The 20,773-nt window shown below is 36.6% G+C and overlaps 1 protein-coding gene across 8 annotated transcripts in view; it reads right to left on the reverse strand.

Annotated features, from left to right (window-relative positions):
- PTPN4 (protein tyrosine phosphatase non-receptor type 4) overlaps positions 1 to 20,773 on the reverse strand; it is a 116,030-nt gene that overhangs the window by 37,648 nt on the left and 57,609 nt on the right. For 7 of the 8 annotated variants that reach the window (XR_012831084.1, XR_012831085.1, XM_075711703.1 and 4 more), the window contains 7 exons: positions 19,946 to 19,990; positions 19,647 to 19,699; positions 17,289 to 17,409; positions 16,104 to 16,191; positions 14,804 to 14,892; positions 8,681 to 8,744; positions 2,130 to 2,302 (listed from right to left, as the gene is read on the reverse strand). Coding sequence is in view for 6 of the 8 variants with exons in the window: in XM_075711703.1 (XP_075567818.1) it covers positions 2,130 to 2,302; positions 8,681 to 8,744; positions 14,804 to 14,892; positions 16,104 to 16,191; positions 17,289 to 17,409; positions 19,647 to 19,699; positions 19,946 to 19,990 (633 nt within the window). In the remaining 2 variants the exon portion in view is untranslated. The remainder of the gene's footprint in view (positions 1 to 2,129; positions 2,303 to 8,680; positions 8,745 to 14,803; positions 14,893 to 16,103; positions 16,192 to 17,288; positions 17,410 to 19,646; positions 19,700 to 19,945; positions 19,991 to 20,773) is intronic. The other variant, XM_075711704.1, reaches the window with a different exon arrangement.

Below are 20,773 nucleotides of genomic sequence, written 5' to 3' on the forward strand. Positions count from 1 at the left end.
ACCTGGGCACACTGCTGGCTCATGTTCAGCCAGCTGTCTACCAACACCCCCAGGTCCTTTTCGGCCAGGCAGCTTTCCAGCCACTCTTCCCCAAGCCTGTAGCGCTGCATGGGGTTGTTGTGACCCAAGTGCAGGACCCGGCACTTGGCCTTGTTAAACCTCATAGTTGGCCGCGGCCCATCGATCCAGCCTGTCCAGGTGTCTCATCAGTAGTCTTGATCTCTCCTGGAAGCTCTTTTTTTTTTTTTTTTTTTTTTCTTAAAAAGAAAACTTGCATTAAAATTTGCTGCACTAGAATCTTTTAGTCCAACAGAAATAATAGATTACATAACACATTTAGTAGTTCAACAATTCCATGTCTCTGATTTCTTTCAGAACTGGAGATAATTCTGTCTAGCCCTGGCAGTTTAGTATTTTATTAGTTCATTTTAATCATAGAAGTGTTGGCTAGAAGTCTCTAGTCCAATCTCCTGCTAACACTAGGTCACGTCTGGCCATGGCTTCGTCTAGCCAAGTTTTGAAAGCCTCCAAAAATAGAGATCACACAACCTCTCTGTGTAACTTGTTCCAGTAATGCACTATCCTCCTAGAAAAACAAAAAACCAAAAAACTTTTCCTAATGTCCAGCTAGAACCTTCAAGGTGAAATTTGTGGTTGTGGCCCCTTGTTCTATCACCTGCCACTACCAGCACAAGTTTGGCTCCATCATTTCTGGCACAGCCCTTGAAATAGCTTTAGGCCTGCTACTGAATTCCCCCTTAGCTTCCTCTTCACCAGATTAAACAAGCCCAGTGCCCTTAACCTCTTCTTGTGTGCCATGTCACTACCATTATGCTGCCTCTAAACAATCTCTCAACTAGGTGCAGAAATTCCAGCCTTTTGGCTGCTTCCTTAACTTTAATGACCTTCTTCATTTTTATGCAGTTTTCTTTTTCATCTTACATTAACATAAGTTGAATGTCATCACCAAAGAGCTATTCTGTAATGGTAACCACAATGATTCAAATTCAAGACTTTTACAGAAATGAAAAAGCTCCCTCAAATTCACTACAACAACATTGAACCAAGTCTCAAACACTTCAGTATCACAGAATGCTGTTTCTCAAATGAGTGCTGTGAATGCTGTTCAAAAAAAACCAGATGGTATACAAATTTAGACACTGAATTACTTTCCTCTTTATACATTTATGCAATTCACAAGTGTAACAGAAATAGTCTGTAACTGTGTTTTCTAGCTTTTCATTATCTCCTTTGCACGTCACAGACACTGTTGCCATTCTAGATGGATGGTTAGCAGCAGCTCCATTATTCTACACTTCAAGCACCATTTAAACCATCAGCATTCTGCATTACTTGCAGAGACAGCTAACTCAGTTACTTAGCTGAGGGTTGGGGTTATTTTTGGTTTTGGTTTTTTTTTTTTTTTTTTATAAACAGCATAAAACACTTTAAAAAACACCACCACCCACTCCATCGTTAGAACAGAAATTATACTTGGGGATTACAGTTATTCCATAGTCATTCTTTGCACCTCCAAGCTTTTTGCCTATTATGTCAAGTTCATTGTTAAAAGTTATGGACTGAATTTCATCCTTATTTTCTAAACTTCTGGTTTGGGTGTGCAGAACACATATGTCTTTTGTCTTCACCTAACTGCCTATTTGTATGCAGCTAGCTTAAGTGGGCTTTACTTGTACAAGCTTCTTTTCATTGATTTCTATTTGATCTTTATTTAGGTCTGTTTTGTTCCTGTTGCTGCACACAAGATCTGAGATCCATCAGTTTTCAAAAACACCAGGCCAAAGACTTTGAACTTCTGAGACAACATTTTTAAGATAAACATAACCCAGCAGGTACGCAGGCGAAGACATGCAGACTGTGAGACAACCCCAGAGTGCCAGCTCAATAACGACCGCTAATAATACAATAATTACATTTTGAAGATATCCTAGTAAATTACTGACAACATTTGAAATTTAGGTCAACAGGGGAGGGGAACAGCTGCAGGATTCAAAAGCTACTTGAATTATGGCACCTTTTGATATAGATTCTAAATAATTCCCTATGTTTATTGATGAGTTGCCTATTCTCTTAACGTTCTTTCCCATATATTTCAAATCAGCACTTACCAGTACCGGAACTTGGAACCCAAAGTGAAATAATGTGCAAAAAAGTTCTTCTGAGGGGGGAGTGGTCTATCCAAACGGAAGAATGTGTGATGTTCAACACAAGCTTTCCACAAATTCTTACACGCTCGGTAATTCACCATATTGAATCCCAGTAATGTTTCTCTAGATTCATGCTAAAAATGAGAAAAAATTATTTCAGATAAAAATTATTCCCAGCTACTTTTGAAATTAAGATAAATACTGTTAGCTTTTTTTAAAAAAAAATACGGTTTTTTAAGTGGCTCTCTAATTTTACATTGTTTATGTATTATAAACCCTTTTAAAATACCTCTTAAGTTCTCTTTAAAGGATTTTTTTTCTTTTCTTTTAAATGAGCCTACTCAAAGGTTAACAGTCTGTTTCGTGATATTGAAACAAGTCTAGATGGGAAGAAATAGTCCCAAAAGGTAGGACCCGAATGACATTAAAAAATTTCTGTGATTCAAGAACTCAGAGGCAACATGACTCCCTGTTTCAAGATTACTACAGTTAAGACAAGTAATTGTCACGCACACATGCCAATTAGGGATTAAGAACATGTACTGATCTCAAGATCAACTGATGTGCCGACTTCTAAATGATTAATTGGGTTCCTGGTAAAGGAAAGAAGCAAAATTGCAAAGCAAGCTAAGCTATTCTGCCTGTTGAGGGAGCTTGATTACAACCTTTGTAGGTCAGAAAACATCATCAGGACTCTGCTTTCTCTTCACAGTACTAAATCCTCCACAACATCTAGAATGCCTTAAGTGTTTTCACTTAGCAGTAAACCTCTTTTCCAAGTTAGGCTTGCTGGCCTGCTCATCTTTAGATCTGCTGAGATACCAGGGCATAGACCTGCAACTCTTCTCCCAGCGCTGTATTTGGGAAGTCATCGTGACTAATGGCTAAGAACGACACTGTATTTTCAGCCGCATGATGAATTTAGGGTAAAGAATGAAATGGATTTAAAAAGTAAACAGCAAATTCTGAGTATCTATTGATGAAATTCAAGAAATTACATGCAAGAAACTAAAACCTGATATTTTACTTCAGTTTACAAAAATTACTTATATCTCTTTTCTTAATTTCCAAGTATTGCCAACTGTTCCCTGTATTTTCTAGACATGTTAACAGAAGCACTCAAAAATTAAAAGTCATAAAGTAACTGAAATAAAGTCCATTACCTATTCAGTTAAAAAAGGCTTTATCAACAACGTAAATGTACAGTAACATAAACAAGTTACATTACTATTCTGCAAGGGGGCAACTATGTAAGTTTATGGACTGCCTCATCTGCATCCAGCAAAGGACGACCCAGCTAAGATTTTAGATTCCAACAAAAAGTTCTCATGATGTAGCAAATTTTAATGCTCTGTCAGCCTTTTACACTGTTGGAAAAGAGAATTTTACAAGTTACATGAGCTGATGATCATGCATTTTCATGTCATTCAAAGCATTATAATTATGGGTTGGGGGGGGGAATCCTGCTGTTTCCCCTAGTTTGTATTCCAGAGAACGAGCTGATCTGATTCTCATGCCACCATCTGATCACTAGATCAGGCATGAAGCATGGAGGAGGAGCTGGTATAGCATGATGAGGAGCTGCAGCTAGATCAGCTTAATTGTAATGCGAAACAGCACTTTCACAGGAACTTGGTGTGTTAGAGCTTTAAAGGTACCTTAATAATAGTTCTATTCATAGCTTTTAAGGCTTTCATTGCAGTGCAGAGAGAACTGATTCTCAAACCCTACCCTTCATCTCAATTACAGCTAGGAATTAATCTTTAAGGTAAAGAAGAGTATACAATATTGGCTCCCAAGTGCACCCATCCTTTTCCTATCCACCCCTGCAGGTTCTGTAATATCCAAATATAAGTTGTGAACTTGAAATTCCTCTTTGCAGATGATTCTGGGGTGCAAGCTCTGGTTCTACTGCTGTCTGGTAGCTGGATTTAGAATAAGATTGCCCCTGTTTTCCCTGAAAATAGTAGGCTTGAATCAATGTGGGCTCAGCATAAGACCCCAAAGCAACATTTATAATGTCCATGGTACTTCAGTCAAAAGCACATAAAATAACAGTACAGTTATACTGCAGCCTATGAGAATGTTTTTATAGCACAAGGCTCCAGGAAGATGCTGAATGCTCTATGGCATGACAATGACATAAAGGTATTTCAGGGGTTTAGATCTGTTGAGGCAGCAGTGTTAGAAGACTAGCTCAGGGAGTCTCAGTTGCATTCTGCTCTGAAATTACTATCTTATTAATTGTGTCCATGGTTCCTATTAGAGAGAAGAAAACAGTCTGCTTGCTACAGAGGGGGAGAAGAGTGAAGCAGCTGGAATGCAATACCAGTGATGAGGCTCAGGGCCCAAGCACGAAACTACAGGTAAGCCAAACACCACCATGTAAGTTAATTTAAATCATAACCTTACAAACGCACACCGTGTGGCAGGCTACCCATGGAATCCACAAAGAAACGCTGGAAGGATAGGGCAAAGTAAAGTCTAAGTCATGTTTGTGGTTCCTTTTATTAAAAGGACAAAAAACAACCAAAAAAGAAAGCAGAATGGATATTGGTGTTCCTCTCAGATAAAACAGCTCACCCCTTGAACATTCACCTTGGGTGGGCACATTCAATCAAACCCACCTTTGCCTGATTTGAAACAGGGACTTCAGAGCAGATCTCTTGCTGCTCAGGAGAGAAACTGGGTTGAAAAACATATTCTCTAGTGGGTCTCTTTCACTTCGCCTAAACAAAGAAAAATCCCAGAACAAAGAAAAAAATCCCTACCCCCATCTCTGAGACAAAAAGACTTGCCCTTTATAAGGGGCAGATGCTCCAGAGACTCAAGATATGCCACAAGTAGTGGACAAACGTTCTGCAGAAGCTTAAATGCAACACAGATTGTGCCAACAGTATCTGCTCTTCACACAAAAACCCAAGGGCAGACACTTTGATAGGATTAGGCAACAATCAACTAGGCATCTAACAAATGCCAGTGTTACTTAAGATCAAGTATGTACTTGGGCAGATAAGCCCATATATCACCTTGTGATTCTAGCCCAAGTTCTTTCTAAAATTCAGTAAGAAGAAAAAATTCAAAGCACAGATTTCAGATACATAATCTATAATTAAAAAAAAAAAAACAAACCACCAAATCATTTTGGCCTCACTCACTGAAACCAGGTCTTGGTCACGGACAAAACCTATGTTATTGTTCTGTTACAGACTCAAGTAATTTTTCAGTGGACATCTCCACTCTAGAAGAGCAAAAGGACACACTGAACAGCTTATTTGGCTGTTAAAGAATCAAGACCAATAAAGTATGCTGGACAGCATTAAGATCTTCATGCTGACCTCTGATATCACAACAGGCAAGGGTGCAACTAACTAAAACCAGAGAAGCTTAGGGAAACATCTAGAAAAACTAAACTACTGAATTATGCTCAAACAGCTTCAAAGCACATAAGTGAAGCTGCATAAGGAACAGGCAGAATAAACAAAAACGCACTGAAAAAAACTGCCATTGAAGTTACGGCTCAGGCTTCTAATGTCAGATAAGAAGTCATACATATAACATTCTTTTCCCCCCACAAAATCATAAAGAAACAATGGAAAGAAAATCTTCTCCAGTGGATGTGTGCTCCAGCTATGTAATTGTCAGAATACACAACCAGCTTCCATTTAAGATTATATTATGCTACCAGTGGAGAATGACTTTGACATTAAACTGCTTCATCTGATTTCCTTTAAGTGATTTATTTAAACACAGATATAATCTATTAAAAGTAGGCAAATAATTCTTTATTTATGTTGATGCCTCTAAGCAATGCCAAGTCAGGGAATAAATTTAATAGGTGATTCAAAGATAAGGCACTTGCACTTTTGAGGACAGTTGCAATTAAAAGCTCTCAACACTCATTAGCAGTATTTGAAAAGTATCTGTTTAGGACTACTTCAAAGCAATGTAGCCTAGTTTTGGGAGTGGGGGGACGACACCACTGGAAAACTGCTCTCCCAAGTCCACTAATTTAATATCCTATAGCATCTCAGCTTTGCATCAGAATAAATACGGTTACTCAGCTGTACAATTTGTTATATATTTACACACAACTTTGAAACGGATCATCAGCATACCGTGAATGTATTTTCACTGCCATATCATAAATCGGTGCTTTTGAATATACACTCAAAGCACTAGACCAGAGATATTTTACATACCAAATGTGCAATCATCAAGTCACTTCACCTAGTTTCTGCTGCCTAAAAAGAGCCATTTAAGCTCCCTTTAGAGTTAATGGGAGTGAAAGCAAAAGTAAGCATATACCACCAGAGAGCAACTTAATCCATCCTAAAACATACTTCCGATTAATGCAAGATATTTCGCCCTTTGCACTTGTCTGGTTACTACAGAGGAAGTCTAATGATTAGCTTTGGTTAGCTAATTATTGTGAAACAGAAAATATGTTCTTTTAACCTAACTGAAACTGAATATAGGTGAGATGAATCTTATCCTATGAGTCTACTCAGGGAAAGTAACTCTGGAAATAACAATTTTAATATTAGGTTTGATTAAAAAATTAGTTTAAGTATGCCTTCTTTAAAAGCCAAATTTGAGCTTTGATCTTAAGATATTCATGACTTGGAATGAATGAAAATTAAGTTCTTGACATCAGTTTTCCTCTGATACATAGAGTTTAAAGAACAGTATGAGGCTTTTTAATTTGTTGGCTTGGATGCCTCAGAAGTGAAATGACATTAATTACATATACTACATTCTAGTGCAAGTAACAATATGCAGAGTATTAAAAAGCAACAGAAAAAACAAGATGAGAAAGCTATCTTTATATTACCTTCAATTATATGCAGAAGTTTTTTCCTGCAGAAAATAGAGAAAACACTCAAGTATGGTACCCAATCCAATTTCATATCCAAGTATCTCAATCTTCAACGTCCTGAACTCTGCTACTACGGCCTTTTCCTCAAGTTCCAATTTAGAAAACAACTGCAGTTCATAATTTCTGAATTCCAAATAAAACCCCAAACTTTCATCTCAGATCTAAATACAACATTCCTGCAACTGTAACGGAAGTTACGCACACCGGTATCAAGACAAAATTTGACCTCTGGGCTGTCAGAGATCAGTTTGCCTTTGAGAATTCTCCTACAGCTCCCGCAGGGTACTAAGAAATACCTGTGTCACCTCAATGAAATATTCCGCTCCCCTCCCCTCGACTTTTTTGTATCATTACCATTTTTCTGCTCACACTGCATGACGTCTCCTCACATTAACAGACACTCCCGTTTATTTCATATACTAGCCAAAATTCATTTCTTTCGACACATAATTACTCAAAAATCCTCTAACTCCTGTTACCCCAATTCCGAACTGATAGCTACTCACGCTGCTCCAAGCACACAGGTTAAACTTCTGTCAAGTAATACACAACGAAGTGTCTGCATGTGGTCAGCTAGTTCCACTTGTGAAAACTGCAAATTCCTGGGCCTCATTTTAAAGGATCTGCTTTTAAGATGTACAGTTTGACTCCTGTTTTCAGTACTAGTACTAGCCACCGGCCATTGGCCTGATCTGACATAACAGGCATTTCCTCCGTATATTTTTCTTATTTAACCATATTGTCTCTAAATCTGGAATAGTCCTATAGTACTCAGGACGCATTTCTGCCCAGAATCCATCTTTTTTTATCTAGTCAGTAACTCTGTATTTCAGGTCTTCAAATCCTTTCAGCTGTAAGAACTGCACAAAACCTTTTAACTAATCTGATGAGTTAATCACATAGTCATATTTTTAATTAATTCCTCCATCTTTCCCCAGTGATACGTCTGTGATAAGTTTAAGACACTAATCTCTTGGAGGCACGGAACAATCCATTTCTTGCTGAATTAAATGCGCCGTAGTCCTGTGGTGCTTCACAAGGTAGTAAACACACACCACAAGCAGTGAAACATACACATTCTTCAGAAAGCTTCAACTTTTTCCCCAACAAATTTAGAAGCAGGCATAAAAAATCACCATATGTAATTTAAAACTGCAAAGACGTTATTATGTTTAAACAGAAGAGATAAGAAAGCCAACTTGTATTCCTAAATCTGAATGATATAAATCAGCATGTTTTAATCAAACATTTACTTGCAAGCACATATACAACTAGAAGCAGCATTAAACATTAGCTTCAATTTTAATTTGGTTTCTTCTGAAATTTAAATTTAATATTGATTTACGTTCAACCTTTTCAACATTTGTCTTATATAATCAAGTTACATTTCCTGCATACAGCTGTAAAACTAAATGTATCTAAAATATAAGGCAAATCAAATGAAAAAAAGTCTTACAAAGCATTGTAGTGGCCCACTTGAGAACTGAAATAGCCAGAATGCTGGTGAAACTGGACTTTTAATTGCAGATAAAGGCAAGAATCAACATAATATCAGTCAGTATAATGCAGACGTGCAGCATGGAGAAATTTTATTGCTCTCATTTTTTGAGATGAAATTTAAGATGGTACTTACCAATTCTTTCCTAAGTTGAATAAAAAACTGTTTGCACTTAAAAGAAATTTTTACAATCTTCAACCTAAATGAAAAATAAAATCACAATATTTAAACACTTAGTATACTGAATCATGGTTAAAGGCTTAAATACACCTACTGAAAATATACTTTCTAGAAAACAGATTTCATTTCATTTCCATGAAATTTCAATAGACAAAAAATAAGATACCAAAGATTATACAAAATAGGTTGTACAATTTGAAATTTATGAGCCACATATTTAAGTTATCTACAAAATTCACCTGTTTCCATCCTAAACCCAAGGCAGTTGCTAATTTAAGTACCTTTTCCCAGTTCCAAAGTCCAAAGAGCTATTCTATCCCCAGGTCATTCCAACCAAATGTTCTCTTGTCTGAGACTGCTTTCATTATCCCTCAGAATATGAAAAAATACTTTGAACTTCACCTGATTCTCTATGTTCTTACATGTCTTTAAATATAACCAGAACTTGTTTTAGTAAAATAGCTCAGACAAGATATAAACACGGAGATAAGGACTTGCGATCTTGGTATTTATAAAGTTAAAAAACAAAACAAAAAAATCATCACACTATGAGGAGGAAAAAACATTTAAAATATCACGACAGGGAAAAATCAGCCTACAGATCTTTTTGTCTTGCAGGTTATCTATAAAATACGAGATGCTGACAGTAATTCCAGACAATTTTGGATGGTCACTGTAATGCTAGTTATGCTAAATGGGAAAAGACAGGCCATATTTCCATCACAATCTAATTATATACTTTTTCAAAGACATGCAATATCAGCATAATCCACATCCTTTATTAAATATACAGGAGTATTATTTTGGTCAAGAATAAAACCACGGTTACAACTGTAACAAGAAAAAACACAGCAACTTCTGTGACTTTGAAAAGGAACAATTGATACGATACTGCAAACTGTAGAACACTAAATTCAAATGTAAATTCGAATGCTATCTCAACTCAAAGGAGATTTTTTCATTGACAATTGTCATGAACCTCAAAGCAAAAGAGAATCCAGATCACAAAGTTGCAGGAAATTACACAGCAAACTCTTCAGGGGTTACAATCAACCTTTTATGCAGCATGTTTATACAAAGCACCCCAACTAATCTGAACTGTCGTGTCTGATGGTCCCTGTACTTCAAGTTATTATATTGGCTTGATAAAACTACAAAAGAAAAAGCCCACAAACCCAAAACCAACCAACCAAAAAAACATGTCAGAGAAGACAGTGCTACAATTTTTGAGATGAACTTATTCATGAAGAATATACAGGGACCTTAATAGTGACTGGAATTACTATTTGCATATTAATTAGCTTGTTGAATAAAAAACCCTCTAGACTAGGAAGGATGAGAAGCAAAACATTAACAGGCACCTAAGTTGGATATCTATATATATAAATTATCTACTTAACTAAATAAAATGGAGACATTTTTCTCCAGGGGATTATTCAGAGCAGGCACCTAACTTGGATGTCCTAATTTGTTGAGAGAGTTTCTATCTTTTCCCATTTCTTTTTTCTTCCCTAGCTTTGCCATTAGTTAACAAAAATTAAAAAAAAAAAAAAAGCAGCAGCTATAACTTTGTCCTTTTTTTTTTCCCCGCCAGTTCTTAGCAAATTGTTGCTATTGAAGTTAGTTTCTCAAGGATTAGAAACTAAAAAGGGTGCTACAACTTATCTACTGAAATCAAATTATTCCACTAGCAATGCAGCAATTTTCTTAGCACCTCCTATGACAAACAATTGCTTAAGAATAATTAGGGAGGGGTCCTAAATTTGCTGGATGGGATAGACACTAGTGATTATAAGCAGTCTGACTGTGGGAAAAAAACAGAAAAAAGTTTTATTAGACTATTCAGGCTGCAGTTAACCAGAAGTATGTTGTGATTAATTTTCTAAAATTTTGGGGTAGAGGACTATTAAAAGAACATTGTAATATATACCCTTTCTAAAAGCTGAACTGCATACTGTCTACAACATATGAGATTTGCTTTGCATGCCAACAGAAAACCTGAAAATAAATCAAAATTACTCCATTTATAAAAACATTCTACCACCTTTTACTCTTTGTTTTTCCGTCTTCTGCTAAAGAACTTAGTGCCTTTGGTGATTTACAGACTCAAGAAGAATGATAAGGGTGAAAGCTATACACACTGGTTTTTAATCTGACCCCATCATTTAGGCAGAGTGAGGTCAGCTGCCTTTTAAGCCTGCAACCATTTGGAACACACTCGAAACTATAACAATAAGGTCTAACTCAACCCATAAAAGTCACCATTAAAGTACAAAGAAATGACTCAGCAAAGCTGTATCTCAGCTATTTTTAAAAAATAAAGCAGATAAGAGAGAGTTCATATGCACTGCTCATACCCTGCTAGTCATTAAATAAGAATATCCATACTCAGCCAAAGCAAAAGGCATGTCTGCCTATGCTTCCTTTCTCTGACTGTTGGCAATGGTCCATATCCAAGGAAAAGGGTAAGAGCACGCAGGCATTACTAATATTTTCCTGGTATGATTTTCCAGTCTTCAGTTATCTTAGACATCCTAAAACATAAGATACATCTTTTTAAATGAAGAGATATTTAAAAATCCTAGTCTAAAGTGAAGACTGTATTCAAACATGTGGAAGGAGTCTCATGATATCAAGCCCTGGTTCTCACTAAGGACTTCACCACCCCACCCCTTGCCGGGAGGGTGATGAAGCAGGACACAAGCAATCCAGCGAATTTCTTGACCAAGACTTCTTTGACACAGGTTCTGGACCTGTCAGCTAGGGAAGATGCTCTTGGTAGCACAACTCACAAAGAAGGAAGGATTGTCGAGACTCAGTAGTCAAAGGCAAACTCGGCTCCAGCAGCTGTGAGATAGCGAAGCTAAAGATCCTGAGGGAAGGGAGGAGGGATGCAGCAGACTAAACAACCCTGGAGTTCAGGAGAAGAAACTGCAGCCTGCTCAGAGCTTTGGTAGGCAAAATCCCTTGGAAGCTGCCTTTTGGGGTACAGGAACTGAGGAGAGGTGGTCAATCTTAAAGGCCAACCTTCTTAATCCATAACAATCCTGATGTGCTAGAAAACAGGCAAGCGTGGGAGGAGGCCACTTGGATGAGCTGAGAACTGCTGACTGAGCTCAAACACAAAAGGAAGTGTACAGGATGGGGAAGCAGGATCAAGTGACCAAGGAGGAACACAGAAGCACTACCTACGCATTCAAGCATAAAACTAGGAAAGCCTAAGCACAATTGCAGTTGCAACTGGCAATCGATGCAAAAGGCAAGAAAGCTTTCTAGGGGTACATCAACTGCAAAAGAGAGGCAAAGGAAAGAGTGTCTCCACTGCTGAGCAGGTGATCTAATAACAAAGGAAAGGCTGAGGTACTCTGTGCTCTTCTCTTTTGGTCTTCAAAGGCAAGACCTACTCCCTGGATTCCCAGGTCTCTGTGCCTAGTAGCACAGTTTGGGGAAAAGAGGAATTAGCCACAATATAGGAAGATCAAGTAAGGACACACCGGTTAAAAGGCAACCTCCTTTGTTTTGCCTTATTCCTGCCTTGTCTCCCTCCTGTTTCATTTCTCCCCATGATTATAAGGATTGCAATATGCAATTTAGATGTAATATCAAATTAAGAGGAAGAGGGCAAAGACATTTTACTTGATTCTTCTCTGAGAAATACAGTTAAACCTTTATTTCTTCCCACACACATGCATGTCTGTCCTCTCACTTGTCTCAAAAGCCAGCTCAGGAGTGTTGAAAAAGGGATATCTAAACATTCATTGTAGCCATAAAGCACTGGGAAGACATTACACAGCTCCAGTTGCACAGGAGCAAGAATAAGTAGAAGCAAGAAGAATAAGTATCAGGACTGGTATCACTGGAGCAGCTGCATGACTATGGATAAAAAGGAAAGGTAACAGGTCTACTATTGAGCTATAGTGCGAGAACTGGCATTTCCAATCCTTACTCATAGCAAAGGGAAGCCTATAATGGGACGAAATGGGAGGGGGTGGGGGTGGGGGTGTTGCATGTGAGTGGAGGGTGGGGTTTTTTTTTGTAAAGACCAATTATGTTGGTACTTTAGTCTTCACAGGAAGAAATTAATATCCCTGATGTCAGCTGATATGGCTGAATACAAAGAAGAACTGTTTAGGTAATTACACACACACAAAAACCACACTAAGAATTTAGATCAGCATCCCTGGCATGCAAACAATATGAAGCAGAGCTCACAGAAACCTCTAGCTTCCAGTAGGGACATGCAGCTTAATTATGACTTACACTGCATGTACTTAGTAATTTACCGGTGTGTTTTATAGAACCTATTTCTACTACTACTGTTTTCCCAAAAAACCCCAGCAGTAAAAGCAGTCTGAACTAAAACCTTCCTGATTCTTACAGCATTGCATTTATAAAGCAGCCTTAACCCAGAAATGGCTCTAATACTTTAAAACGCGTACCACATGAAGGATATCTTTCTTAGAACGTGTCACTATTACAAAGGTCTGGCTGACTAGTACAGTAGTTCCAGAGTTATCATTGCAAGATCCAGTTTTAATTTACCCAACTAACCATGGAGACTAAAAATTTACATGCTCTGTAATTGCCTCAAGCTTACTTTTCTTGGAATGCTTACAGGCAAAACATTTACCGTGTTCAATTGTATCTGGATAACACTTACATCATAGCTTTGTCTTTTTTTCTCTCTCCGAAAATCTACTAAAATTTGACCATTCACACTGTTTCTCAACATGGTAAACCACAGAATACGTAACATCCTACAACAAAACTTGAGACTAAGCTTAGCACAGAAAACCAGAACGTCTCAGAAATTCATCGGGCTGCAGGAAAGATCAAGACTGTGATTAACATCTTTAATCTCTGCAAGGGAACTTACTAAGTGAGAACGGGTCACTGATTATAGGTAATGGATCTTACCCTGTACTAACAGAACAACAAAACCCCAAGGATTCCAGCTGCCCATATCAATTTGAATTCAGAGAAAAGGTTTTCCAGTTTCAATTGTGGTAATCAATTTAATCTGTTTATATGAAGATGGCAGACCAGCCAAGAACTTTAGAGAAGTCCAGTGCTGCATTGCCCAAGCACACAAATCAGTAGCAAATAAAAATGCAAAACTTTTCATCGTTTTTCTAGAGCGAAAAGCTTTTGTGCCTGGTAAACTAATATCTATTATGATAATTTTATATGGCTGACTTCGCCCACTCAGAATGCTGTTACAGCGTACTCAGCGATATATGTAATAAGAAAGGCTGGATCAAAGTGGATTCCAAGCAGGCAAAGTAAATCAGGGGAGAGTTCCTTCTGAGGGAACTAAAAAAGAGCATTGGGGAAGGTGACATAACTTCTGCAGAGCACTTCTATAGAGCACTTTAGAAGTTATAGTGCAGAACAGGATTTCTCTTAGATCTTTCCCCTTCTTACATGAGTAAATAAGAACAGGATCACAAGGATCACAACTAGAGCAACATATTTCATAAGGATAACTCCATGTTTACAGAAGAGCTTTAAAAACTACTTTAGTTAAGAGGAGAAATAAATGACAGCATTTTCTGCAATAAATTCACTTTTTTGATCCATATAATGAAAACGGTTATCTGTGGATGAAGAGATGACAATACCCTGAATGCTCCACCTCAGTTATCCTGAAGTGCCATACCTACCTTAAATTTAACACACAGAGCGCAATTAAATTATATGTGACAAAACAGGTAAGAGCAATCACTCTCCACGTTAATATTTTTAAGTTCAGTGGTCTCTTTAAAGACTGAGCTAGACCATATCACTGGCCCTGGCTATATAGTTAGTTAAACATAAAAGTATGCTTACAAACTCCTGAAGGAAAAAATGTATTACAATTCATTGTAGTTTGCACCACAATCATTTTAACAGCACAGCATGCAGAACAGGACAAAACCCCATCATAAAATTACCCATAGCACAGCATGAGGGAAATCATTTCAACTTCATATGCTACAACTAAGTTTCAATGTTTTTTAAAGCATGTGACACTGGTAGTGGTAAAAATATGTTTTGAAATACCAAACAAAAAACATTAGCTTAAACAGCTGTCCTTACCACTGAAAGGTGTTAATTCGTACTCTGTTCTTAAAAATTAGTATTCCACCTGACATGACTCCAATCATTATTTCATTGTTACTCTGATCCTTTAAAAGAAAAGAGAAAATTACTTGAAGAACAATATAAATATCTTTGAAACCTCATATATATTCATTCTCACCTCTCTCTCTAAATACACAAATACCATAGTAAAACAGATCTCAATTAACATGGAAGGAAATGTGTTTTAATAAGACAAGTAAGAATGAAATTACTCTTTCCTATTTAGGACAAGTTGAATGTTTGCTCCAAGTTCTTTATAAGCTACCACAGAATTTTAATTTCTAAGTTAGATCTTCTGTCTTCCACCAACTTCGAAGAAATTCACAACACAGAGTATTCTAGCAGTTTACGACGAACAGCAGCACTAACAGACTGGCTTGATGTTTGCTACACTAAAAGCAACAAGCAACTTAAATTCCTACCTGAAAGGAAATAGCAATCTCTGAATAGAGAGAGGACAGATTCTAAAACAAACAATATTGTAAGCATATTTAAATAGCACATTCTTCCTGAAATATCTTTACACTCTAATCAAACACCTGCTATAGGTCTCTCAATGTGTGCAACAACAGCAGGGTACAGACAGTTGTGAAGTGGGGTACATTTCAAATTCTACTGCAAGTTTCTCTAACCTTAGGGAGTAGGACAAGAATATTTAAAAAACAGAGGTGTCTTAGTGACTAAAACCAATTATTTTCAGAGGCTTTGCAGAAATGGTAGCGCTGTACTGACAGGTTAAGATCGTTTGAGTCAAGACCTTGAGCTACTTGCTTTATTAGATAAAACTGACATTGTATCAAGTTATAGTACACTCACCTTACATTAACAGTTCATATTATATAATAATAAAGATTTATAATTTGGTTCTAATCAGAACGAAATTTTTTCATTTTTTCAAAGCTGACAGATCCTTAAATATCAAACACCCATTCAACAAGTACGTTTTTCTTATTCACCAGTAGCCAACTGAACTGGCATTCAGGCCAACAAGGCTCAACTTGAATAACACACATATAACTAAATCTGAATAACACAATCTGAATAAGCCCAAATTTAAGCAAAGAAATACCCTCACTAGAGTGAAATAGCGGCTACTGAAATTGGTAAATCACAGTAAGGCACCTGATAGTATTATTCTCATTTTTTTCTCTTCTAAGCGGCAGCGAGGAAGGCTCACTAAAAATATATATTTATTTTTCCATAAATCTGAGAGGAATCCATTTTTACATTACAATACCAGTTCATCCAAACTTACCCTTGCATAGTGCAATTCAACCCCATAAAGTTCTAACGTACGTGCTGTATTGAGATAATTGAACTCTGCTTCTGCAGGAGACAACCCTCTGAAAGAAAGAATCTAAATCAGAAACATTCTAACATAACCCCCCACATCAGGCTCCCTAGTGAGCTAAAACAGAAAATCTACATTTGTTTTACTACTTCTACCCTCATCCTGAAATCTGAATTTCCTTTCTCACCATAAACAGACTGTAAACTAAAAATTTTAACAGGAAAAAAACTTGTGCTTCCACATAGACAAAGATTTGACAAGAGTCCGCAACACAGCTTGCAAATGCACACATATTATTTCTAATGCACTGTATCATTTAAATGTCTGTGCAGCTCTAGAATCTGGAAATTACTTTTGCAGTCCTGTATTTTATATTGATAACAGCAATTTCTCTCCAGGGCTCACCCTTAAAGTTTAAATTACCATCAGCTTACTTCAATTTCTTTACCTAACAGAATTTGCTAAACCATTGACTGAAATGTAACATAACATTCAGTAGTTTCTAAAGCCAACAACATGCCCCAGTAAACATAGCTTACATTTTGTTAAATTTAACTGTAACAAAAAACACTTAAGTTCTAAAATACCAACCATTGCTGAAAAAGTACCACAATGTTACACACTAAGGAAAAAAAAAAAAAAATTTTCCATTGCTTCATGGCCTTTTCCTCTTTAGTAAAAGGTCACAGACTCGCACACAGGGAAGAGCAGATATCGAAGAAAAGGACTTTGTTACTTCTAAAGTAACTCTTGTTTACTAGTGAGAGCACCATGAAAACAAAGCCTTTATGCACAGAGCATTCTCAAAGACTGAAAAAAACTCTTGAAGAAATTATATGCTGCTAAATTATTATCTCATGTAATACACACAAATACTGTTTTCAGTGTACCTTTAACATGTTCATTTTTTTCACTTATTTTCCCTGTCATTCTGTCAGATATTCTATCTGTGCAGAGTATCAATGGTACTTATTATACAGACAATCTACAAAAAAATCACATTAAATGTACTCTTAAAAAAAAAAAAAACCACAACAAAAAAACCCCAGAAACCTTTAAGACAGAATACTCATTTTTTTATATAATAGCACAGCACCAGCAGTCAGGATTTGACAAAGTCAGTCAATATCTTCTGCTGTAAATCCTTACATGTGCTGCTGATGTAATTTTGCTATTTCTTTTTCAAAGTCTTGAGGCTGGCTAGGGATGAAAGAATAGTCTGAGAGGTAGCCTGGCAAGTTTTCTGAATGGTTGTAGTCTCCCAGCTCGGCTAAAATATTAAAAAGAGAGGTTATTGTTTATCACTGATGTACTTGGCATTATGCAATGCCCCCAAATTCACAAGAGTCTGCTCCCACATACTTTATTATCTATACCAAACAAAAACAGAGAAGACATTTGAACTCCCCTTTTCCCTTTTGAATAAACAGTCACATTCTCAGTGATTACCGTGGAGATGATTTAAAGAGAGCTTCGAGTAGGTACTTATGAAGGAAGTTCATGAAGTGTTTAATTTTCAATACACAAATTAATTTATAAATGCTCTCATAATGGCTAGCACTAAATAATATACTTCAAGGTATTTGATTTTTTTCTTTTTTTCTTTTACCTTTGCTTGCTTTTCATGTGATTACACTATATATATTTTTAACACTACAACTGCTATTTCTTCATTAAGATCTGCAAAAACCCACCAGCTCATTCTGTACCAAGATATATTCAGAAGCATTAGAAAAATATTTTTTTGCACATTCAATTGTATGTATGGAAAAAAGTACACATACATACACCTACATTGAAACTACTTTAGTTGAAACTACTAAAAAGTGCATTTACATAATTTCTAACACCTTAAAATTTTAAGAAATAAATTGAAGTCACATTTATTGTCAAAATAAAAAACATACAAACAACTACATTTGCTAAAAGTACAGGCTTTGAGGATTTCCAACTATAATCCAAAAAAATCAGCTGTAAGTATCTGCAATCCATGTAACAGGTCTACAGTGATAGATAAGCAACATACGCGAAAACTGGAAAGTTCTTGGCAACACAGCATGACATGGTATCTTGGGCAGGCCGACTGACACTTCTATGGGGCATGGAAGAACTGACAAGAGGGATGAAGGCGCTCACAGAACAGGAGGATAAGCAAGGGTAGGGAGGGTAGGAAGGAAGTCTGGGGCACTTTCATTGCCAGAAACAGATCCTTTTTAAAATAATTTAAAAATTGGACGATGGGACCAGGTTTCATAATAGAGCACATGCCTTGCTAGTATCCACTACAGAGGATACAGGACTGTCCAAGATCTACCTCTGCTATTTACCTATATTTATAAGGAATCCCAGGTGCTAAACCCAGAGAGAGTTTAGTAATAGGCATGCACAGAAAATCATTAGATAGGTCTGCACACTGAAGAACTTAAGAGCAGGGGGATCTCATATATAAATGTAACTACAAAGCACTGCGCATACCCACCACTTCTACAATATTTGAAAAATAAACATATTTAATTCTTAAAAACTTAAAATGTTATTAAGCTTTTCAGATTGCCTGCTTCATTATCAAAGACTTCATCTCTTCTAAGGCAAATCCCTAAGGCATGGCAGCACTTGCAGTACATATCTACTTCCAAGTAGTTGGAGTTTGGGAGTTTTGATTAAAAGAAACTGCTCTATTAGTTGATCTGGGATTAGGTGACCATTTATCAAAACTATGCGTAAAACATTACATTAACATTACTACACGTTTTTTCTCTGAAAAGATTAACATGAATACTATTTCTCTGATATGTACAAAGTATACATAGTACTAAGTGTAGAGACAAGTATCTCTAATAGCAGAAAAACACATGAATATAGATGGATATATCAGGATTGCTTATAAAACTGAATTCCTGACAATTACAAATTTCCAGAACTAACTGCTGAACAGTCTCTTGGTTGGTTGGTTGGTTGGTGTGGGGTTGTTTTTTTCCACTGAACAATTTAAGTTTATGAAGGAAAATGGGGAGAGAGGAAGAGGACTAAATCTCAGTCTTCAAGACTTACCTACTCACTGGATGGCTTAAAATTAACAACACGGGTACTGAACTTTTTGGCCAGATATGCCCAGAATTCCTCCATACCTATTTGGAGGTTCACTATATGGTATGTTAAAAATGTTTAAGTGTCTAAAAAATGCTTTATAGTATTCTCAAGAAAAAAACCCAACCCCACGCTTCAGAATACAAAGAAATAAGTGGGTTGTTCGGGGGTTTTTTAACTGCATGGGTTTAAAGAAGGAAAGCAGAGAGCGTTACCAGTATTTTTTCCATATCTAATTCAGCAAAACATGCTGGGGGAGAAAAACCAACCCACCATACTTCCTTAATCATGAGAAAAGTAGCATCATGTCCACAAACGTCACAATATAATGCTACGCAAAGTACATTCTTTAGGAGCTGATCAATACTGCTTTTTACATATTTCAGTACTAACATGTACATGAATACTAGTTATACTTACATTGAACAGCAAAGGAAGCCAGAAGAGCAGCAGTATTATAAGGACAGGGCAATCTGTTTTGTTTTTAAAATGAGAAATAAATAACATTACATATTTCATAAGAAATTTGGTTATTTTGAAAAGCCTAGTCTTTCATAGTCTATGAACAAAGTGGACATATAATTATTATAACACTTCTACTTGCATAAACAGTTATTTATTTTAAATATATTTCTATTTTTGCAGGTAAAATCCCCTCACCATTAACTTTTTCTCAATCAAAGTTGCATTTAGAGTTTAACACAACAAAAATGTCTTACCTTCCAGTAAGAATGTCCTGTTTAATTTGCAAAAAATACTGGTACCTTATTAAAAAAAAAAAAATTATAGTTAAAAATAAAATTATTTAACCATTTTTCATCTATTTAATGCATTTTGCTTTCAGTTAGTGCAAAACTAAAACTTTACATTTTGCATGCTATTTCTTAAACTCCTATGGGAAAGAAATTAAACTGCGATTAGTAAAATAATACAAGTTTGGAAATTAAACTAGTTACAGGCTATGAAGTTATACATTATATTTCACTAAAAGGCTTCAAATTTCACATTCTACCTGATTTATTTTCCAGTATTTATGTTTAAAAAAAGGAAAAATAAGTGTCTTCACTATGAATGAGTGTAAACAACAGAACTATTCAATATGGCAGCCAAAAGTTGAAGTTTGCATCTGTGTACGGAGGTACCTTAATAAGAATAATTTGTACTCCAGGTAGATAAAATCAATTTATTCTCATTCAGTATTTGATATTACTCTGTTTCCATTTAAATTAAAAGAATTACTCTTAGTACTTTTGAGTTACATTCTTAAATAAAAGTTGGTGGATTCTACTATGTCAACCGCCTTCCAGCTGACCTCCCTTGAACTGCAGAGAATCACAGAATGCTTTGGGTTGGAAGGGACCTTTAGAGGCCATCCAGCCCAACCCCCCTGCAGGGAGCAGGGACAGCTTTAACCAGATCAGGGTGCTCAGAGCCCCAGCCAACCTGACCTGGAATGTTGCCAGGGATGGGGCCTCCACTACCTCTCTGGGCAACCTGTGCCAGTGCTTCACCACCCTCAGTGTAAATTTCTTCCTTATGTCTAGTCT

This window comes from Pelecanus crispus, chromosome 5 (genome assembly GCF_030463565.1).
Source record: "Pelecanus crispus isolate bPelCri1 chromosome 5, bPelCri1.pri, whole genome shotgun sequence".
NCBI lineage: Eukaryota > Metazoa > Chordata > Aves > Pelecaniformes > Pelecanidae > Pelecanus > Pelecanus crispus.